Source organism: Coregonus clupeaformis, chromosome 28 (assembly GCF_020615455.1).
Source record: "Coregonus clupeaformis isolate EN_2021a chromosome 28, ASM2061545v1, whole genome shotgun sequence".
In the NCBI taxonomy this organism is placed as follows: Eukaryota; Metazoa; Chordata; class Actinopteri; order Salmoniformes; family Salmonidae; genus Coregonus; species Coregonus clupeaformis.
Genome location: NC_059219.1, coordinates 648,079 through 670,347, shown reverse-complemented (window position 1 = coordinate 670,347; position 22,269 = coordinate 648,079). Strand labels below are relative to the sequence as shown.

The 22,269-nt window shown below is 48.1% G+C and overlaps 1 protein-coding gene across 2 annotated transcripts; it reads left to right on the top strand.

Moving 5' to 3' along the window:
• The first annotated feature begins 3,646 nt into the window (after positions 1 to 3,646).
• On the top strand, positions 3,647 to 19,977 carry LOC121543895 (transmembrane protein 245). 2 transcript variants are annotated; one of them, XM_045208458.1, is made up of 17 exons: positions 3,647 to 4,401; positions 5,524 to 5,641; positions 6,109 to 6,324; positions 6,677 to 6,892; positions 7,016 to 7,185; positions 8,495 to 8,518; positions 10,436 to 10,540; positions 10,676 to 10,758; positions 16,067 to 16,157; positions 16,254 to 16,352; positions 16,616 to 16,753; positions 16,826 to 16,948; positions 17,050 to 17,195; positions 17,266 to 17,366; positions 17,569 to 17,743; positions 17,892 to 18,086; positions 18,397 to 19,977. In XM_045208458.1, the coding sequence occupies exons 1-17, from the start codon at positions 3,796 to 3,798 to the stop codon at positions 18,443 to 18,445; spliced, it is 2,655 nt and encodes an 884-aa protein (XP_045064393.1). In that variant the 5' UTR covers positions 3,647 to 3,795; the 3' UTR covers positions 18,446 to 19,977. The 2 variants fall into 2 exon arrangements, with proteins under 2 accessions (XP_045064393.1, XP_045064394.1); XM_045208459.1 differs by lacking the exon at positions 8,495 to 8,518.
• Positions 19,978 to 22,269: the final 2,292 nt, after the last annotated feature.

Genomic DNA, 22,269 nt, shown 5'->3' with positions numbered 1-22,269 from the left:
GCTACAGAAAATGGCTACAATAATGCAAAGGAGATCGGAATGAAATGAACTAAACATCTGGGAAAGCGAGAGAGCGGGGCCTCCCTCACTTACGTTTCACTGAAACACCCAAATATAACTCTCCCAACTTCCACCTCAGAAACTATAATTGTTGTAAACTACAGCGGTTCAATGTTTTCTAGGAATAGACTAACTTAGTTTATTCAGCTAGCTAACTTGGTACAGTATTCTTCCGTGAAAACCGTCCAGGGCACCTAGTCATATGATGCCACAGCCAACTAGCATGCCGGGCTCCAACAACACGGTTTAGCACCAATACTCGGCCACAACAAACCACCAGTGTGTCAACACGCCAAGCAGATCATTCGTGTCCGTGTCTAACGTTGTGGGTTAGTCCCGACAGCTTGAGTGAGTCCGTCGTCAACTTATTCAGCCAGTTAGTTAGCTAGAATAGTTAGCATACTAGCTAATTACAAAGGTGTAACAATTAATGCTTGTTACCATGCTTGTTACAATAGGCAGGTTTCCACTAAATTCACCAACTTAGTGCTTCGCTTCTTCTCAGCTGCATACAGTTACAACTGTCACAAAGGTTGTGATCCCTCGTGGATGCGCTTGGTGTCTGAGAGATTATAGCCTATGCTCAATAGGCTCTAATTACTTAGCCTTGAATGTGCACTGTTCAAACTATATCTCCACTCAGTGTTGTTGCTAGCACTTGCCCCCAAAATCAATTGTACCATCTGGGTTAACATGGTTGAGCTGGTAAAAACAGATCAGAAAGTCAACCTCACTGATTGGGATCTAATATGGGTGGCATCCCAGATGTGGAAAAATACACTATTTCAAAGCAAAGTACATGTAATGTTTGCCTAAGTACAATGTAATTACTAGTTGTTACACAGGATTTAGCTCATTAAAATGAAGTGTATCTTGAGGGGTACTTAGTTGTAATTAATGTGGACGTATACAGTACACTACACATCCTGACAACCTGGCCCTCAAGCTTCTGGAAGTTTCACTTCATTTCACAATAAGGTACAGAAATTAAGTGAAACTTCCAGAAGCTTTAAAATGAGGGCCAGGTTGTAAGGATGTGTAGTGTACTGTATAAGTACACATTAATTACAACTAAGTACCCCTCAAGATACACTTCATTTTAACTAGCTAAATTTACATTTACATTTACATTTACATCATTTAGCAGACGCTCTTATCCAGAGCGACTTACAAATTGGTGCATTTAACTTATGATAGCCAGTGGGACAACCACAGTTATTTTTTAATGGGGGGTGGGGGAAGAAGGATTACTTTATACTATTCCAGGTATTCCTCCAGAAGGTGGTCAGAAGAAGGGACATAGCCAGCGGTCAAGGATGAGTTGATGAGCGAGGTGAGGTAAGTGAGAAGGTCTCCGGAAATGGTCTGGAGAAGAGAGGAGGGGATAGGGTCAAGCGGGCAGGTTGTTGGGCGGCCGGCCGTCACAAGTCGCAAGATTTCATCTGGAGAGAGAAGGGAGAAAGAAGTCAAAGCATAGGGTAGGGCAGTGTGAGCAGGACCAGCGGTGTCATTTGACTTAATAAATGAGGATTGGATGTCGTCAACCTTCTTTTCAAAATGGTTGACGAAGTCATCCACAGAGAGGGAGGAGGGAGGGGGAGGAGGAGGAGGATTCAGCAGGGAGGAGAAGGTGGCAAAGAGCTTCCTAGGGTTAGAGGCAGAGGCTTGACATTTAGAGTGGTAGAAAGTGGCTTTAGCAGTGGAAACAGAGGAAGAGAATGTAGAGAGGAGGGAGTGAAAAGATCCTGTGTATCAACTAGTAATTACATTGTACTTAGGCAAACATTACATGTGCTATGCTTTGAAATAGTGTGTTTTTCCTCATCTGGGATCACAAAGTTAACCCAGATGGTACACTTTATTTTGGAGGCAAGTGCTAGCAATAACGTTGAGTGGAGATCTTTTTTCAACAGTGCACATTCATGGGTAAATAATTAGAGCCTATTGAGCATAATTTCTCAGACACCAAGCCCATCCACGAGGGATCACAACCTTTGTGACAGTTGTAACTGTATGCAGCTGAGAAGAAACAAAACACTAAGCTGGTGAATTTAGTGAAAACCTGCCCATTTGTAACAAGCATGGTAACAAGCATTCATTGTTACACCTCTGTAATTACCATACCTCAATTACTACCAGTTACATGTTGTTTTTACAGTGTAACTATTGGTTGTTTCAGTTAACTACAATATGTGTTACTGTGGTGTCAAGAAAACAATGCTAATTATGCTGTGAGAACAAGGGAATCCGCTGACACTGTCCTCGATTATAATTATTTATTACATTTGAAGATCTCAGCGCCAATTTACAGATATCTGCCGATATCTGGAGAATAACCGGACCCAATCTGTAATATGTTATTCTCCCCATCCTTAGTTTTGTCAAAGTCGCGTCAATTCAAATCTGGCATTAGGAACAAAAGAGGTCAACACGACTTCTAAGATATACTAGTTATTTTAATTAATGCAAAAACCTTCAATGGTAAATATGATGTTTCGTATATACGGGCTCTCTGAGATACCTCGCAGGGCACCCCAGAGAACTAACCCATTGTTCTGGGTTCTTTCTCAAATACTCTGACAGAGAGAATTTCCCACTTCTCTACTGGCCAATTAGAGTAGAGACTTGAGCGTGGTTTAGACTTACTCAGTCAATCCGTTGATGCATCTCTGTTACCAGGCATATGTCCATATCATAACAACCTGTCATAGTGAGAAGACCCAGCTCCCTTAGACACCATTCCTATGTCCAAGGAAGGTTCACAGATCACAAAGAACCAGTATAGTCTAGCATTTGGAGACACAAATCCTTATCTCACTTTACCCCCTAAAACAGCTATTCACATTAATCACAGCTTGCCAGGTGTCACAGCCTACATTAGCCCAGTCAAGAATGCATTCTTTCTAAGTTAGTCATCCCATCAATTTAGGAGAATAATAAATCCCCAATAGTTTTAACCCAAAGTATATATCCCATGTACCTGATATGGGTGTTTTCCCCTACAGACCAATCCCAGGACTCCACCTAACAGACTTCCCCGGCTTTAGGGTGCCCCTATAGAACTACTCTCCAGATGCTCCCTTAAGCTTAGTCAACATCCTCTAAGACCATTTGCAACCATTAGCAAAGTCGTAAATTCCTTAGATACCACATTACAGTGCATGTAATTACACTGTAATAAGGGCCCTTAAAATGAAGTTTTATACCGATAACTGTTGTAGCCTAGGCCGAGATTGTAATGATAGGCTATGTATAATATTGCAAATATGTGGTTACACGTGACAGCACGGACATCCTCAATTCGTGGTGATCCTCCCTTTGACAAAGGTCTGTTTATTCAAGTTTCTGTGTGTAGTTTAACTGGGCATTCCAAAGAGTAGGCTACTAGCAGCAAACTGAGCAGTGAGCACAGCTCTGTCTGGCACCAGCTAGCTACAATACTGAGAGGAGAGGAGAGAAGAGGAGAGAAAATTACATTTTACATTTTTGTCATTTAGCAGACGCTCTTATCGAGAGCGACTTACAGTTAGTGAGTGCATACATTTTTCATACTTTTTTTCCCCTATACCCATCATGCCTTGCGACAAACACGTCACCAGTACGTCTAGTGTTGTGTTTTTCCTGATGTGTGATGGTGGTTTCAAAGATACTGGAAACTAACTCTCCTTCTTCTGTCTGTGGTGGTATTGGGTGGGATCCGCAGGGGGAACGCAGACCGAGGCGGATTCATTGAAGATGGCTGACGAGGAGGACTCGGGGCCGGAGGCAGAGCCGGCTCCTTCCTCTCCCGCGGAGACCCCTCGTTCCGCCCGGCCTCACTACGTCTCGTTCTCAGAGAGCGTCCAGCCAGCGGTGGGCATGATGAGCCAGCTACTCAGCCAGCCTTCCTCCCTCAAATTCGACAAGAACATCAAACAGGCCTTCTACAACACAGGGGCGATGATTTTCGTGGCTATCTGTTGCGGAGCGGCTGTGCTAGTCTTCTTTATCCTGGAAGCCTTTCTGCGACCACTGCTCTGGGCAGTTCTCTGTGGGACCTTCCTCCACCCGTTCAAACACTCCCTAGCCCGGCTGGGCCGCTCCTGGCTCAACGGCCTGCAGGACACCGGGACGCCGATACTCCTGGGGACGCTGCTGGTCCCGGTGTGGTGTTTCAACCACGGGGTGGATTTCCTGGGGGGGCTGGTACTGGAGAGGCTCACGGTGCTGCTGGTGATCGGGGCGGGCGCGCCACTCATCTACTTCTTTTACCTGTTCTGGAGCGTGATTGGCATGCAGGTGATCATCGGGCACGTGTGCGATGTCATCGGGGGCGCGCTGGACTGCTTCCACTCTGTGTGGGTGAGTGACAGGGACACTACTGACACTAAAGGGGAAGGCCACCACAACAATAAGAAAGGCTTTTCCAATACTGTAGCCTACAACAGGATGGGCAGGGGATAACACTGTAATGCAGCCCTTACATGAATCAAGTACTCAGCTAACTCAATTAAGAATTTCATGAGGCCTTTCACATGCCTTGGCTTAGAGTGTGTGTGTGTGTGTGTGTGTGTGTGTGTGTGTGTGTGTGTGTGTGTGTGTGTGTGTGTGTGTGTGTGTGTGTGTGTGCTTGTGCTTGTGCTTGTGTGTGGATAGGAGGCTACTGTCTATAACTGAAGAATTTCCTTAAACTCTTTATAAAAGAGATAAAGAACTCTTATAAAAGTACATTCTGCTTTTTCTCCCCCTCTTTCTACTCCCTCCCTCATCTTCTCCCTCTCTCTGTCTCTCTGTCTCTCTCTCTCTACTCCCTCCCTCATCTTCTCCCTCTCTCTGTCTCTCTCTCTCTCTACTCCCTCCCTCATCTTCTCCCTCTCTCTGTCTCTCTCTCTACTCCCTCCCTCACCGTCTCCCTCTCTCTGTCTCTCTCTCTCTCTCTCTCTACTCCCTCCCTCATCTTCTCCCTCTCTCTGTCTCTGTCTCTGTCTCTGTCTCTCTCTCTCTCTCTCTCTCTCTCTCTCTCTCTCTCTCTCTCTCTCTCTCTCTCTCTCTACTCCCTCCCACATCTTCTCCCTCTCTCTGTCTCTCTCTCTCTCTCTCTCTCTCTCTCTCTCTCTCTCTCTCTCTCTCTCTCTCTCTCTCTCTCTCTCTCTCTACTCCCTCCCTCTTCTCCCTCTCTCTGTCTCTCTCTCTCTCTACTCCCTCCCTCATCTTCTCCCTCTCTCTGTCTCTCTCTCTCTACTCCCTCCCTCATCTTCTCCCTCTCTCTGTCTCTCTCTCTCTCTACTCCCTCCCTCAACTTCTCCCTCTCTCTCTCTCTCTCTCTCTCTCTCTCTCTCTCTCTCTCTCTCTCTCTCTCTCTCTCTCTCTCTCTCTCTCTCTCTCTCTCTCTCTCTCCCTCCATCCTCTACTCCCTCTCTCTGTCCCTCTCTCTCTCTCTCTACTCCCCCCTCCTCTTCTCCCTTCCTGTCTTCCTCTCTCTAGGTGATGACAGTGGTGTTGGGGTATGTGCTGGCTGTAGCCTGCAAATGGAGCCCTGTTACAGAGGGATACCTGAGAACTATGTCTGTACCTGTCTGGACAATACTACTCTTCTACCTGGGTGAGGAGAGGGGGAGAGAGAGAGGGAGAGAGAGGAGGAGCTATGTTCCTGTCTGGACAACACGTTCTATTCTTCTACCTGGATACAAACAGGGGAGTGGGAGAGGGAGTAGGAGAGGGAGATGGAGGGGGGTAACTTTGTAGGTATTTATGTTCCATCATAAGATAAGGAAGTGTATAAAGGTCAAGTGTGTGGCCGTGGTCTCAGGATATATAGTCTTTAGTATTAATAGACTGCTGGTAGTGTGCTGGGAGGGAGGGAGGGAGGGAGGGAGGCGGTGGTAACCTTCAGGCTGAAATGTTAAAAGGTACTGAGAGCTGAGACCACTGCTAGGACGGAGGTATTTAGAGGCAGAGTAGTAGCACATTCTGATGGAGTCTACTGTTCATTAATCATCACGCTGCCAAACTCCCCTCTCACCATATACCTCCCCCTCTCCCCCCTCTCCCCCATGCCTCCCTCTCTAGTGTCTCTGACTGGCTCGTGGAGAGTTCCTGTGTTTGTAATCGTGGTCACGCTCCTCATTGTGGGCTCCCAAGAGAAACCACCTGTCCCTGGCAACTCAGGTGAGCTGTCAGGACAAGTGTTGTCATTCGCTGCTAACACCATCTACATGGCCATCTCCTGCAGTAACTTCCGCCTGGGCCCCGAGAGAGAGACCAGCACCAGCAGTGGCTCCACAGGTCAGATAACACACACACACACACACACCACACATAGGCGTTATACCGCAGTAACTAACCATCAGTGGTTATCACTGTCAGCCACAAAAAGCTCTCTAAGTCTTAATTCTATATTAATTCAATAGATGTTAAAGGTTTGGACTGATTTAATGACCACTTCCTCACCCTTTCTATAACTCTTTCATTCCAAATATACTTGCCCCCCCCCACCCCCCATCTCTCCCCTCCTCTCCCCCTACTCTCCACATCTCCCCCCTCCTCTTCTCATCTCCCCCCTCCTCTCCTCATCTCCCCCCTCCTCTCCACATCTCCCCCCTCCTCTCCTCATCTCCCCCCTACTCTCTCTCTGTAGATGGGGTGGACTCTGTGGGCCCTGGCCCATCCTGTCCCCCCTCTGTCCTGCCGTTCCCCCGTCGGGCCCGTGCTGAGCTGGGGGGTCTCTTCCAAAAGAAGAAGGGGTCCCAAAGAGCCAGTGATATCTACTTTGTCCTGCTGGTCTGGGCTTTTGTACTGGTCCAAGTCTGGCTCAATCTCTGGATGCTACAACTACTGCCTATCCCAGTGGCTGGTAATATCTGAAACACACACACAGATACTTACACAGACAGGCACACACACTGACCCAGGCACGCACACCGACCCAGGCGTGCACACACACCAATGTATAACAGTGTGTGTGTGTGTGTTGTAGTGTGGGTGTTGAAGAAGCTGGTGGTACGTTTTGGTCTGAAGCGATTCGCTGAGAAGACTCTGTCGTCATGGTGGGTAGGACTGGAGAAGTTTGGCCGTGAGCGACAGGACGCCATCATGCCTGGACCAATCAAAGGACTCGTTCAGTTCCTGCTACGCGTTGACACCAAGGTAATGGCCCACACCCCCGGCCAACCCCCCTAAGACACACAGCCACCCTGCCAACCTCCCTGATACACACAACCCCCCTAAGACACACAGCCACCCTGCCAACCTCCCTGATACACACAACCACCCTGCCAACCCCCCTAAGACACACAGCCACCCTGCCAACCTTCCTGATACACACAACCACCCTGCCAACCTTCCTGATACACACAACCACCCTGCCAACCCCCCTAAGACACACAACCACCCTGCCAACCTCCCTGATACACACATCCACCCTGCCAACCTCCCTGATACACACATCCACCCTGCCAACCTCCCTGATACACACATCCACCCTGCCAACCTCCCTGATACACACAGCCACCCTGCCAACCTCCCTGAGACACACAACCACCCTGCCAACCTCCCTGAGATGCACAGCCACCTTGTTATTTTATAAACCACTTCCTGATCTATCTCTGGTCACCACTAGAAGGTACTGATACATACAACACTGTAGACAAGATACAACACAATTCTTATCTACAGTGATTCTGTGATTTTGATTAGCTAGCAGCAGTGTAGTGTCCTGTCTACCCTGGGGTAATGCTTCTGGACAGTTAAGGTAAGGGTTGAAGCTGGGTGAAGAGGCAGGAGCTGGTCTTCTCTGTGATATATGAATGATCTCCCTACAGGTTAATATTACTACTGAATGATCTCCTTACAGGTTAATATTACTACTGAATGATCTCGCTACAGGTTAATATTACTACTGAATGATCTCCTTACAGGTTAATATTACTACTGAATGAGGTCACTGAATTATTTTACCTCTTGTCTCACCCCCCTCGTCTCACCCCCCCCCGTCTCACCCCCCTCGTCCCACCCCCCTCGTCTTCACCTCTACGCCTCAATGAGGAAAGAAGAAAAAATATTGTACCACCTCTCCTCTCTCTCTCTCTCTGTCGCTCTCTCTCTCTCTCTCTCTCTCTCTGCTCTCTCTCTCTCTCTCTCTCTCTCTCTCCCCTCTCTCTCTCTCTCTCTCTCTCTCTCTCTCCCCCCCCTCTCTCTCTCTCTCTCTCTCTTTCTCTCTCTCTGTCTCTCTCTCTCTCTCTCTGCACCATTTTGTTGTTTGTATTCTGCTCAAGCACATGTTGACACATTTGGTATCCAATCAGTACGGCATTCACTCCCTGCATCCAATCAGAAATTCCCTGCAACACTTCCTGTTTTCTAAAGCCTGCCCTTACTGCCTGTGTCCAATCACAATCTGTGTTGTTTGTGCTTGGGAACCATGTGATGACCAATATCTCTTTGTCTCCTCCTGAAGCTCTGGCATTGGCTTAACAAGCAGGTAATGTTCTGGAGGAGAGCTCTGCTGAGAGAGAGAGAGAGAGAGAGAGAGAGCATAATGTGAAAATGAGAATGAAAGAGAGAGGAAGAGGAAGAGTCTGTGTACGAGTGTGAAAGAGTCAGACAACAAAAGAGAGTGTGATAAAGGAAGAAGGAGAGTGTGTGAAGCAGTGTGAGCACCCTATAGTAGCTTGGAGTGACGCTGTACCCATCCACTGTCATCCCTCCATCTTGTCTCCGCCCCTCGCTGACCTCACTTCCTCCCTGCTTCCTGCTTCTGTAGTGGTGAAGCTACGGTGGGGCGAGCTCATTCATTGGCTCCTCAACCTTCCTTAGCTTCTCCTCTGTGACCTGATTGGCTGGTTGGCTTCTGCGTGTGTGTGAGCTGCATGGAGAGAGCAGACTGCTTTAGACCAAGCTGAGGGGGGTGCCGGGGGGTTGGGTTGGGGGGGCAGTGCTGTGACTACCATTGCCAAGACAGGGTAGACCCCCCCTGCTATTCCCTAGCTCTGGAAATTAAGATCTGTACCATGGAGGGGCGTTAGCAGACCGCCTAAAGAAAGATCTGGGTGGGGTGCTGGGGGCTACATGGGTTCTGGAGGGGTAGGACTGAGCTGGTACTGGGTTGGGTTGAGTTGGAGTCTGATCCAGATTGGGCAGGGGGGGGGGACATCCATATTACTGACTATCCTGTAGTGAAGGCTTTAGATTAGCATATTTAAAGGTAGACTCAGCCTCGAGCAGCACGTCTGATATTGAGATGAGCGAGATGCAAGACTTCGCTTTCACACAGTCACACACAGTATGTGCGCGGGTTCGCTTCACGCTGTTAGAGCGTGGTAGCCACAGGACCAAAGCAGGGGAGAAGTTGAGCCTCGCGCTTCAACGCTCTTAGTTGTTGTGGAAATCGACCCACTATGCTGGTTACTTTGTGCATCTACGTCATATCGCTGAGTCTAGCTTTAAAACAGCAGCTACATCAAACCGTCCTTGATGATTTCTGATTCTGACTGGTCTTGAGCTGAGCCTTGCTCTAGTCTATATTTCTGTAGAATCTATATTGTAGAATTTTAGATCTCTCAGATTCTCCTTCTGTTATGTGTGGACTATGGATTTGTCCCAATACCCTGAGGTTGCCACCATATTGCTTCATGTGCTGTCAGGTCAGTGGCCATGCTGTGTAACACCATTGGGACACCGCCTTACTAATATCTCATCATCGGCTCCAGCCTCCTGACGGTAACGCTCAACACTCTTCCTCAGTGACCTCACACACTCTCAGGTCACTTAGGAAGGTGTCATAATGCTGTCATAAGGCTATCATAAGGCATCATAGGGTTGTTATAAGGCAAGGGACATAGAGAAACCTAAATACTGGGAAAAGATGGTCCCTCTCTGTGGCCCTTAGAGGAAATGCCCCTTAAAGTTACAATAAAGACGTGTAAAGAGATGAGCCTGCAGACAGGGCACACGTCTCACACACAGTCCTGGGGTTTAACATGCATTCACTGCATGGTGTGTGATAAGAGTGTGTCTGTGTACACAGGCTGTTCTCAGGATCCAAGATGGCGGCAGTAGGCTTTAGTTCAGACACAGAATGTCTGCCTTGGTCTCTGGTTTCTCAGGGGAGAAGGACACAGGTTTCTCCATGTGTCCAGCCACATCTGCAACACCTCCTAATGGCAGATACTGACTTATGTCTCTCTTTCTCTCTGTCACCTTCCCCCTTCTTTTTTTTATCTATTTTCTCTCCTTTTCTCTCTCTCTCTCTCTCTACTCCCTCCCTCATCTTCTCCCTCTCTCTGTCTCTGTCTCTGTCTCTGTCTCTGTCTCTGTCTCTCTCTCTCTCTCTCTCTCTCTCTCTCTCTCTCTCTCTCTCTCTCTCTCTCTCTCTCTCTCTCTCTCTCTCTCTCTGTAGATGGTCATATGGTTGGAGCGCTCCCTGGATAAACTCATCAGTATCTTCATCATCTTCCTGTTGGTGACAGGAACTCTGCTCATGGGTCTCCTGCTCACTGCTATGGTACGGTACTGTGTGTCCCTCAGAGCTTACCGTAGTTTCATTTCCTCCTCTACCACTGTACATAGCTAATTGAGATATAGGCTATTTTCAGCATAACCTCTCTCTCTCTCTCGCTCTCTCTCCCTTTCTCTGTAGGTTCATCATGAGAGTGTTCATATCATAGAGGTCACCAGTAACCTTATCAACGAGACTGTGTCCAACCATCCAGAATGGGCCAAGTAAGACAGACACACACACACAAACACACACACTTCTCTGGCTTCTTGCACACTTGGCTGTCCATTGATATTGATGACTTTACTCCCAATTATCACAGAGGTGTGGTTGCTGTGTGGGGTTGTGGTTGTGCCAGTGCATGTGGCTGTGCAGGCCAAAGCCAGACCTGCATGGTATGCCACATGAGGAGAGGGTTGCCCCTGCTGCTGGGGTTTGTGTGCAGGCCGTTGGATTGTCCTCTGTGATTATGTCCTGGAGGTGTGTTGACACCCAGGTGGCAGGTGGAACTCCAGGTATGTCGGTTGGTAGCCAGGTTCTCCAAGTTAGACATTGCCGAGGTACAGTATGTGAAGGTATGTGAAGTGGGGGTGAGTTGTTGACCATTGATGTGGAAGGTGAGCTCTTCTTGCTGGGGGGTGAGTTGTTGACCATTGATGTGGAAGGCAGTGTTTTCCATTAGTGCCGGCTGTCGGCTAATCAGCCGGTTACAGACTCATTTTCAGCCAGCTACATTTTCCACTTCATATTAACTAGGCCACTTTCCATTTAAACGTTTCAATTCACTCATCCGTCGAGCCCTCTCCCGCTAGAATGAACGATATGCATCTTCTAGCGATCTATTTATAGAATAGGCGCCTGTCAGTCACAAAGCGAGCAATGACAGGGAAATGCAGCAGAGAGGAAGAGGCGAAGCGAGAGGTTTCACGCTCGCCAAAATTTGTCCGAAATAAACCCAATGCGTTTCTATGGTCTTATTTTGGACCTAAGCTTGTCGCCTGCATTCCCACCTTTGGGACAACGACTCCCATTGTTGGGGCGGAGACATGAGCATCTCGTCATTATATACAGATCTCTGGTTGCAGTCGAATTTCTTTACACGGAGGAGGGAGAGAGCATGATGCTCGTGAATTTGCACGTCCCATGTAATGTAAGTGGTAACGATGAGTCGAAATCCATGACTTAGCCTAATTATTATTTTCTGACACATTCATGTATTTTCTTTCGCATGTTTCACATAGCTAGCCACGCGGAGTGGTGCCGCATAGTAGGATATTTACTTAGCCTAGGCAGCAGATAGTGGGCGCTGGAAGCATAAAACGATGGCGGAAGCGGACGATGAAGTGAATTCTGAATCCAATGGCGGTAGAATCAAGGAGAATTGCAGTATTGTCCAAAAGAATGGAAAACGGAGCAAAGTAGGGTACAGTGATGAGAATGTCCCTTCGTATCTAGTAGGAGTAGCAGATTACCAATCTTGAAGAAACCATTTGAGATATCCAAACTGGTGGAGAGAGTGCTGGGTAAAGTGAAGGCTGTGAGGATCACGAGAGGAGGGCTTGTTTAGATTTTTTGTGCTTCTGCAGATCAGAAGGAACGTGCGTTGCGTCTCACCCGATTTGATAAGTTTGAAGTGTCGTGTGTGTCTCTTCAGAACACGGCACCCCTCAAGGGGGTTATATCTGGCGTCTCGTGGGAAGTCGATTTTGAAGAGATAAAACATATTCCTGGAGTGATTGATGCACGTCGGATGAATCGTGTGGTGAATGGTGAAAATGTGTAGAGTCTAGCTGTTCTTTTGTTTTTTGATATGGAGTCTCTCCCTACTCAAGTGCAGTTGGGGTATATAAGCTACAGAGTTAGAGCATTTAACCCAAAACCAAGACTGTTAAAAGGGTTGAGGGTTTGAATGGTGCTCCTGAAGAGTCCATGGTGGTGGATAGGTCTTCACTGAAGGCTGCAGGGGATGTCTTTCACCAGTAGGACCCTGACATTTGAAAGGTTAAGAAGATGGACTTTGTGGCCTTTATAGCTATGGTGATTAATGGCACTGCCAAGGTGGAGAGAAGATAGATATCATTGTGGATGCGGCGGAGTGGTTCCTGGGACTGAAAGATTTCTCGGCGGAGGAGTTGTATGGAATATTGTCACAAGCCGTACCACCCTCTGAGGTCATAGAACCTGAGAAGGGAGATATGGAGATTTGAAGGAAGGAAGAAGTGGGAGTTTTGTTTTATTTTTGTCAATGTACTATTTTATTTGGGTGGATTAAGTTAGTTTCCCTATCACATATGGATTTTCTTTTTACCTTGTTTTGATTTTTCAACCCATCCAGTTGGTGGCGGCAATACACCTTTTTGGGTTGTAGTCCGCCATAAAACCCACAGAAGAAGAAGAAGAAGATAGTTGGCGCTAGATCTGCACTATCGTCTAGGATTGATTTGCATTCCCGGTAATACATGCACTGGTTTCCCCCGTGTACTGTCTCGCACATAAAACATCCTCCATTCAGGCTGAAAAGTCGTAATTTCCCTCCTTCACTATCTTTAATGGCGAGCCGCCGGAAAAGAAATATAAAAATAAGGGTACTGTCTGGCTACTTTTTCTGGCTGGCTACTTTTTCTATTTGGCAGGCTACTATGTACTTGTGGAAAACACTGGGAAAGGTGGGCTGTTCTTGCTGGGGGGTGAGTTGTTGATCATTAATGTGGAAGGTGGGCTCTTCTTGTGGTGGGGTGAGTTGTTGACCAGTGATGTGGAAGGTGAGCTCTTCTTGATAGAGGTTGTGTTGTTGACCATTGATGTGGAAGTTGGGCTCTTCTTGATAGAGGGTGAGTTGTTGACCATTGATGTGGAAGGTGAGCTCTTCTTGATAGAGGGTGAGTTGTTGACCATTGATGTGGAAGTTGGGCTCTTCTTGATAGAGGGTGAGTTGTTGACCATTGACATGGAAGGTGGGCTCTTCTTGATAGAGGGTGAGTTGTTGACCAATGATGTGGAAGGTGGGCTCTTCTTGATAGAGGGTGAATTGTTGACCAATGATGTGTGTGTTGCTGAGACTGATGGAGTTGTAGATGGAGGAGACCAGGTTCAGTGAACGCTGCATGGATTCTGGTGAGTGGGTGAGGAGAATAGTCGTCTGCATATTGCGGTGCAAAGATGTGTTGAGTTGAGGTCTTGGTGGTGGCTTGGAGGCGCCGGAGGTTGAATAGATTTTCCTCCAGCCGGAACTGCTTTATTTACCCAACATTCATCTCTTCATGGTACAGACGGCTCTTAGGTGCTCAGCTCTGACGGAGCATAGGACTGGGCCTTGGTGTTAACTAGGTGAGCAGTGGACTGGTCCTGGGGGTTAACTAGGTGAGCTGTGGACTGGTCCTGGGGGTTAACTAGGTGAGCTGTGGACTGGTCCTGGGGGTTAACTAGGTGAGCTGTGGACTGGTCCTGGGGGTTAACTAGGTGAGCTGTGGACTGGGCCTGGGGGTTAACTAGGTGAGCTGTGGACTGGTCCTGGGGGTTAACTAGGTGAGCTGTGGACTGGTCCTGGGGGTTAACTAGGTGAGCTGTGGACTGGTCCTGGGGGTTAACTAGGTGAGCTGTGGACTGGTCCTGGGGGTTAACTAGGTGAGCTGTGGACTGGTCCTGGGGGTTAACTAGGTGAGCTGTGGACTGGTCCTGGGGGTTAACTAGGTGAGCAGCGAGGGCCTTGTGTACTAGACGCATCACACCAACCTGTGGTGATAACCCCCTGGCCCCTCATAGACATCACACCACCCTGCGGTGATAACCCCCTGGCCCCTCGTACACATCACACCACCCTGTGGTGATAACCCCCTGGCACCTCATAGACATCACACCACCCTGCGGTGATAACCCCCTGGCCCCTCGTACACATCACACCACCCTGTGGTGATAACCCCCTGGCACCTCATAGACATCACACCACCCTGCGGTGATAACCCCCTGGCCCCTCGTACACATCACACCCCCCTGCGGTGATAACCCCCTGGCCCCTCGTACACATCACACCACCCTGCAGTGATAACCCCCTGGCCCCTCGTACACATCACACCACCCTGCGGTGATAACCCCCTGGCACCTCATAGACATCACACCACCCTGCGGTGATAACCCCCTGGCCCCTCGTACACATCACACCACCCTGCGGTGATAACCCCCTGGCACCTCGTACACATCACACCACCCTGCGGTGATAACCCCCTGGCACCTCGTACACATCACACCACCCTGCGGTGATAACCCCCTGGCACCTCATAGACATAACACCACCCTGCGGTGATAACCCCCTGGCACCTCGTACACATCACACCACCCTGCGGTGATAACCCCCTGGCACCTCGTACACATCACACCACCCTGCGGTGATAACCCCCTGGCCCCTCGTACACATCACACCACCCTGCGGTGATAACCCCCTGGCACCTCATAGACATCACACCACCCTGCGGTGATAACCCCCTGGCCCCTCGTACACATCACACCACCCTACGGTGATAACCCCCTGGCACCTCGTACACATCACACCACCCTGCGGTGATAACGCCCTGGCACCTCATAGACATCACACCACCCTACGGTGATAACCCCCTGGCACCTCGTACACATCACACCACCCTGCGGTGATAACCCCCTGGCACCTCGTACACATCACACCACCCTGCGGTGATAACCCCCTGGCACCTCATAGACATCACACCACCCTGCGGTGATAACCCCCTGGCACCTCGTACACATCACACCACCCTGCGGTGATAACCCCCTGGCACCTCATAGACATCACACCACCCTACGGTGATAACCCCTGGCACCTCGTACACATCACACCACCCTGCGGTGATAACCCCCTGGCACCTCGTACACATCACACCACCCTACGGTGATAACCCCCTGGCACCTCGTACACATCACACCACCCTGCGGTGATAACGCCCTGGCACCTCATAGACATCACACCACCCTACGGTGATAACCCCCTGGCACCTCGTACACATCACACCACCCTGCGGTGATAACCCCCTGGCACCTCGTACACATCACACCACCCTGCGGTGATAACCCCCTGGCACCTCATAGACATCACACCACCCTGCGGTGATAACCCCCTGGCACCTCGTACACATCACACCACCCTGCGGTGATAACCCCCTGGCACCTCATAGACATCACACCACCCTACGGTGATAACCCCTGGCACCTCGTACACATCACACCACCCTGCGGTGATAACCCCCTGGCACCTCGTACACATCACACCACCCTGTGGTGATAACCCCCTGGCACCTCATAGACATCACACCACCCTGTGGTGATAACCCCCTGGCACCTCATAGACATCACTCAAGAGCTGAACAGGGTGCTTTATTGGTGCATCAGTCCCTGACACTCTCTCTCTCTCTCTCTCTCTCTCTCTCTCTCTCTCTCTACCCCTCTCTCTCTCTCTCTACCCCTCTCTCTCTCTCTACCCCTCTCTCTCTCTCTACCCCTCTCTCTCTCTCTACCCCTCTCCTCCAGTTGGCTCCCTGAGGCCCAGGTCATCCAGAAAGCTATGAACTCAGCTGCCACTAACGTCTACCAGCACGGTCGAGAATGGATAACATTCAAGGTAAGAGAGAGAACAGGAGAGAGATGGAAAGAGAGGGAGGGGGGTGGAGACTTGATTAACACTGGTAAAATCACTGGTTGTGTGTGTGGTGTGTAGCTCCATAAGATGCTTGGTGAAAAGGGGAACCACACGGCTGTCATAGAGAAGCAGGTTCTGGAACTGTGGGACAGACTGTACCACTCCTGGTTTGTCAAGGTAATGCAGGGGGAGGGGGTGGCCTGGTTCATCAGACCACAGTATAGGGGGGTTCACATGGTCACATCTTTATGTTTGGCTTGAGAATATATAGACTGACACACTCATTACCCCTTACTAACACAGACATACCAGAACTACACCATATACTCATACATGTCTCACTCTTTCAACACTGTCTGTCTGTGTGTGTGTGTCTGTGTGTGTGTGTGTGTGTGTATGTGTGTGCTAACGTGTATGTCTGTACGGCGTTTCTGTCTCAGAATGTAACCCATACGGGAGGGCGTAACCGTAGTGGTGGTCAGAAGCTTGTCCAGAGACAGAACAGCTGGCTGGGAGAGATCTTAGACTGGCAGGACATCGCCTCCTTCGCACACGACAATATAGAAACACTGCTCTCTGTGAGTACACGTGTGTGTGTGTGTGTGTGTGTAGTGTGTGTGTATATATAACGGGTGTATCCTCTGTTGTAGATAGTGGAGTCTCTGTGGGTGGTGATGAGTCGGAACGTTGGGCTGCTGATCTCCACGACAACCACACTCCTCACTGTCCTCTTCCACAGCGGCACAGCTCTACTCAACTTCGCCCTCAGCCTGGTAACACACACACACACACACACACACAGCTCTCTCTGTGTGCCTCCCCCTTCATACCTTAATATTGACACTGGTGTGTGTGTGTGTGTGTGTGTGTGTAGGTGATATTCCTGACCACGTTGTTCTACCTGCTGAGTTCCAGTGGAGAGTACTATGAGCCTGTCAAATGGGTGATCAGCCTCACTCCTCTGTCCCAGCCCGGACCATCCTCTAACATCATAGGACAGTCTGTAGAGGAGGCCATCAGGTACACACACAGCACACGTTTGACATTTGAAATGTTAAAACATATATTTTTTAAATTGTGTGTGTTTTAGGGGGGTGTTTGATGCCTCTCTGAAGATGGCAGGGTTCTATGGTCTCTACACCTGGCTGACACACACCATCTTCGGCATCCACATAGTCTTCATCCCCTCTGGTGAGTGTGTTAAAAACTGACTGATCAAATAGAACATCTTAACTTGCTGTTGTTTGCCTGACTAGCCTGGAGATTAGGAAATACCCTCCTTGTGTCAGAACTATTAGATGAATAAATTGAATAACAGGACTGTTCTGTTCCACTCTTCTGACTTACTATTGTCAAACATGTTCAAAGTGTCCTCTTCCCTCGCCCCCTTTAGCCCTGGCTGCTATCCTGGGTGCGGTGCCGTTCCTGGGGACCTACTGGGCAGCTCTGCCCGCTGTGTGTGACCTGTGGCTGGCCCAGGGAGAGGGGGTCAAAGCCCTGCTACTGCTGGTCTTCCATCTACTGCCCACCTACTTCGTAGACACAGCCATCTACTCCGATATATCAGGGTACGTGAGTGTGTGTGTGTGAGAGAGTGTTTATGTGTACGTGTTTGTGCGTGTTCACTGTTTATGAGATCAGTGCGTAAGAGAAAGAGAAATGTAATCTGTTATGATATTAAAGTAAGTGTGTGTTGATATCTGTCCCCCCCCACAGTGGTGGTCACCCGTATCTGACAGGTCTAGCGGTGGCAGGCGGAGCATACTATCTGGGTCTGGAGGGGGCGATCATCGGTCCTATCCTGCTCTGTATCCTTGTGGTAGCCTCCAACATCTACAGTGCCATGCTGATGAGTCCCACCTCTGCCCAGCCAACCCCTGTACAGTCTACCTGGCCACTACACCCTGCCAGGTACACACAGACATCATCATCATTACATTTATGTCTGGTTCCTTTGTGCCATTTACTTCTAATTTACAAACCCCCCCCCCCCTCTCTCTCTCTCTCTCTACTTCTAATTTACAACCCCCCTCTCTCTCTCTCTCTCTCTCTCTCTCTCTCTCTCTCTCTCTCTCTCTCTCTCTCTCTCTCTCTCTCTCTCTCTGTGTGTGTCTCTCTCTATGTCTCTTTCTCTCTCTCTCTCTCTCTCTCTCTCTCTCTCTCTCTCTCTCTCTCTCTCTCTCTCTGTGTCTCTCTATGTCTCTCTCTCTCTCTCTCTCAGGCCCTTCATGGACACCACTCCCTCGGTGCTGAAGAGGGCGAGCGAGTGAGAGGGGGTGTGTCTCCTGGTTTCTCATTGGCTGGGTGCCTGTCCCTTGGCTTCCCATAGGCTGATTACCTGGAGAAGCGCCCTTTCCTCCCCCGTGCTCCTCCCGAGCTCTACGGGGTCTCCCAGGCGGAGTGGCAGGGTGTGAGGGGAGGTTACCCACGATGCCATCTGCCTGATAAAGCTACTTTCCAAACCATGGAGGAGAGACCCTCCCCTCTCCCAACACATATAAGACCATAGAAAATATTTAGATTATAAATCAAAGCAATGGTCCGCAATATGTATATTGGGCATACCATATTTAATATTGAATGTTTGATGAATTGATGCTTATCACATCATCTCGCTGAATGCGGTGCCTCTCTCAGTGTTCCACACATGCAGCAATGGCAAAGTGTATTGTGCCTCCATAATGGATGGGAACACGTGGAGTTTAGAACAAGGTCTGTTCTACCCATTCTATGTACACGTATAAGTCCCCCCAGGACCATATCTGCAGACCTGCCTAAAGTGGGATGTATTTTACCCCCCCTCCCCTAATCCTTCTTACCCCCTCTACACGGCCGTTTGGGGCGGTTAAAGTTCAGAATGGGCCACACGTTGTAAGGTGCAATGGAACACTGAGTCAATGAACTAACCCTGGTCCTGGAGAGCTACTGGGTGGGCAGGGTTTAGTTCCGGCCCAGCATTAACACATCTGATTCAAGTAATGAACGATTGAATAAGGTAACTAGAGGCTGTACACACTGGTGCCCTCCAGGTGCCTCCAGGATTTACATTTTGCACTTTTGGTTTTCATCATCTTGACTTAATATCCTAAATATAATACTGTTTTATTATCTCTATGGTTACATGTTGTATGATGCATTGTCATGCTTGGGAGTTCTGTTGGCGTGGCGATGAGTACTGTATGCAGGCACTTCCTGTGCTGAAAGGTGGAACTTCCTGTTTCAAGAGGGTGGAGTGGGAGGGGATGGATCTTACCTGTGTTGATGTTTTTACATTTAAAAACAGATTAGTTTTCAGCTCAAGTTTATTTTTTGCTCTCTAACACACACACACACACATATACACACAGGTTGATGTCAGTGCTGCTATAAGGTGAATGTAATCTAAAGATACTGTAGTTGTTACATATATCGGTAATAAGGTAGTGGGTCCCTGACCTGTACTAACTACATCCTATTGTAATCCATCACATACACACCCCAGATTACACACACATATTCACTCCACATTTATGGGAGAAGGATGCACTTTCACATTATAAATGTAACCGTTTACACCAAATGAAAAATGTTCAGGTATGTATTCTGATTGAGTACTCTGTATGTGAAGCACGTCATCATCTTATGTGGCCAAAGCATTCGCTGCCTGAGGTTGGGAGGACTGGTTATCTATCCTGAGAAGGTTGGAGTCCTACGGTTGGCTCACTTCCCACACCTCACAGTGACGTCACCTGACTGGAACATACCGTTGCTGTGTTTTCTACTGGAAATGCACTGCGACAATAAACATGACTGTTTGAACTAAGATAGCTGATAATGGGCCTCTGTACGCCTATGTAGATATTCCATAAAAAATCAGCCGTTTCCAGCTACAATAGCCATTTACAACATTAACAATGTCTACACTGTATTTCTGATCAATTTTATGTCATTTTAATGGACAAAAAAATAGCTTTTCTTTCGAAAACAAGGACATTTCTAAGTGACCCCAAACTTTTGAACGGTAGTGTGTATATATATATATATATATACAGTGGGGAAAAAAAGTATTTAGTCAGCCACCAATTGTGCAAGTTCTCCCACTTAAAAAGATGAGAGAGGCCTGTAATGTTAATCATAGGTTCACGTCAACTATGACAGACAAAATGAGATTTTTTTTCTCCAGAAAATCACATTGTAGGATTTTTAATGAATTTATTTGCAAATTATGGTGGAAAATAAGTATTTGGTCAATAACAAAAGTTTCTCAATACTTTGTTATATACCCTTTGTTGGCAATGACACAGGTCAAACGTTTTCTGTAAGTCTTCACAAGGTTTTCACACACTGTTGCTGTTATTTTGGCCCATTCCTGCATGCAGATCTCCTCTAGAGCAGTGATGTTTTGGGGCTGTCGCTGGGCAACAGACTTTCAACTCCCTCCAAAGATTTTCTATGGGGTTGAGATCTGGAGACTGGCTAGGCCACTCCAGGACCTTGAAATGCTTCTTACCGAAGCCACTCCTTCGTTGCCCGGGCGGTGTGTTTGGGATCATTGTCATGCTGAAAGACCCAGCCACGTTTCATCTTCAATGCCCTTGCTGATGGAAGGAGGTTTTTCACTCAAAATCTCATGATACATGGCCCCATTCATTCTTTCCTTTACACGGATCAGTCGTCCTGGCCCCTTTGCAGAAAAACAGCCCCAAAGCATGATGTTTCCACCCCCATGCTTCACAGTAGGTATGGTGTTCTTTGGATGCAACTCAGCATTCTTTGTCCTCCAAACACGACGAGTTGAGTTTTTACCAAAAAGTTATATTTTGGTTTCATCTGACCATATTACGTTCTCCCGATCCTCTTCTGGATCATCCAAATGCACTCTAGCAAACTTTACACAGGCCTGGACATGTACTGGCTTAAGCAGGGGGACACGTCTGGCACTGCAGTATTTGAGTCCCTGGTGGCGTAGTGGGTTACTGATGGTAGGCTTTGTTACTTTGGTCCCAGCTCTCTGCAGGTCATTCACTAGGTCCCCCTGTGTGGTTCTGGGATTTTTGCTCACCGTTCTTGTGATCATTTTGACCCCACGGGGTGAGATCTTGCGTAGAGCCCCAGATCGAGGGAGATTATCAGTGGTCTTGTATGTCTTCCATTTCCTAATAATTGCTCCCACAGTTGATTTCTTAAAACCAAGCTGCTTACCTATTGCAGATTCAGTCTTCCCAGCCTGGTGCAGGTCTACAATTTTGTTTCTGGTGTCCTTTGACAGCTCTTTGGTCTTGGCCATAGTGGAGTTTGGAGTGTGACTGTTTGAGGTTGTGGACAGGTGTCTTTTTATACTGATAACAAGTTCAAACCGGTGCCATTAATACAGGTAACGAGTGGAGGACAGAGGAGCCTCTTAAATAAGAAGTTACAGGTCTGTGAGAGCCAGAAATCTTGCTTGTTTGTAGGTGACCAAATACTTATTTTCCACCATAATTTGCAAATAAATTCATTAAAAATCCTACAATGTGATTTTCTGGATTTTTTTTTCTCAATTTGTCTGTCATAGTTGACGTGTACCTATGATGAAAATTACAGGCCTCTCTCATCTTTTTAAGTGGGAGAACTTGCACAATTGGTGGCTGACTAAATACTTTTTCCCCCCACTGTATATATATATACACACACACACACACCTTTACATAAGTATTCAGACCCTTTGCTATAAGACTCGAAATTGAGCTCAGGTGCATCCTGTTTCCATTGATCATCCTTGAGATGTTTCTACAACTTCATTGGAGTCCACCTGTGGTCAATTCAATTGATTGGACATGATTTGGAAAGGCACACACCTGTCTATATAAGGTCCCACAGTTGACAGTGCATGTCAGAGCAAAAACCAAGCCATGAGGTCGAAGAATTGTCCGTAGAGCTCCGTGACAGGATTGTGTCGAGGCACTGATCTGGGGAAGGGTACCAAAACATTTCTGCAGCATTGAAGGTCCCCAAGAACACAGTGGCCTCCATCATTCTTAAATGGAAGAAGTTTGGAACCACCAAGAATATTCCTAGAGCTGGCCGCCCGGCCAAACTGAGCAATCGGGAGAAGGACCTCAGGGAGGTGACCAAG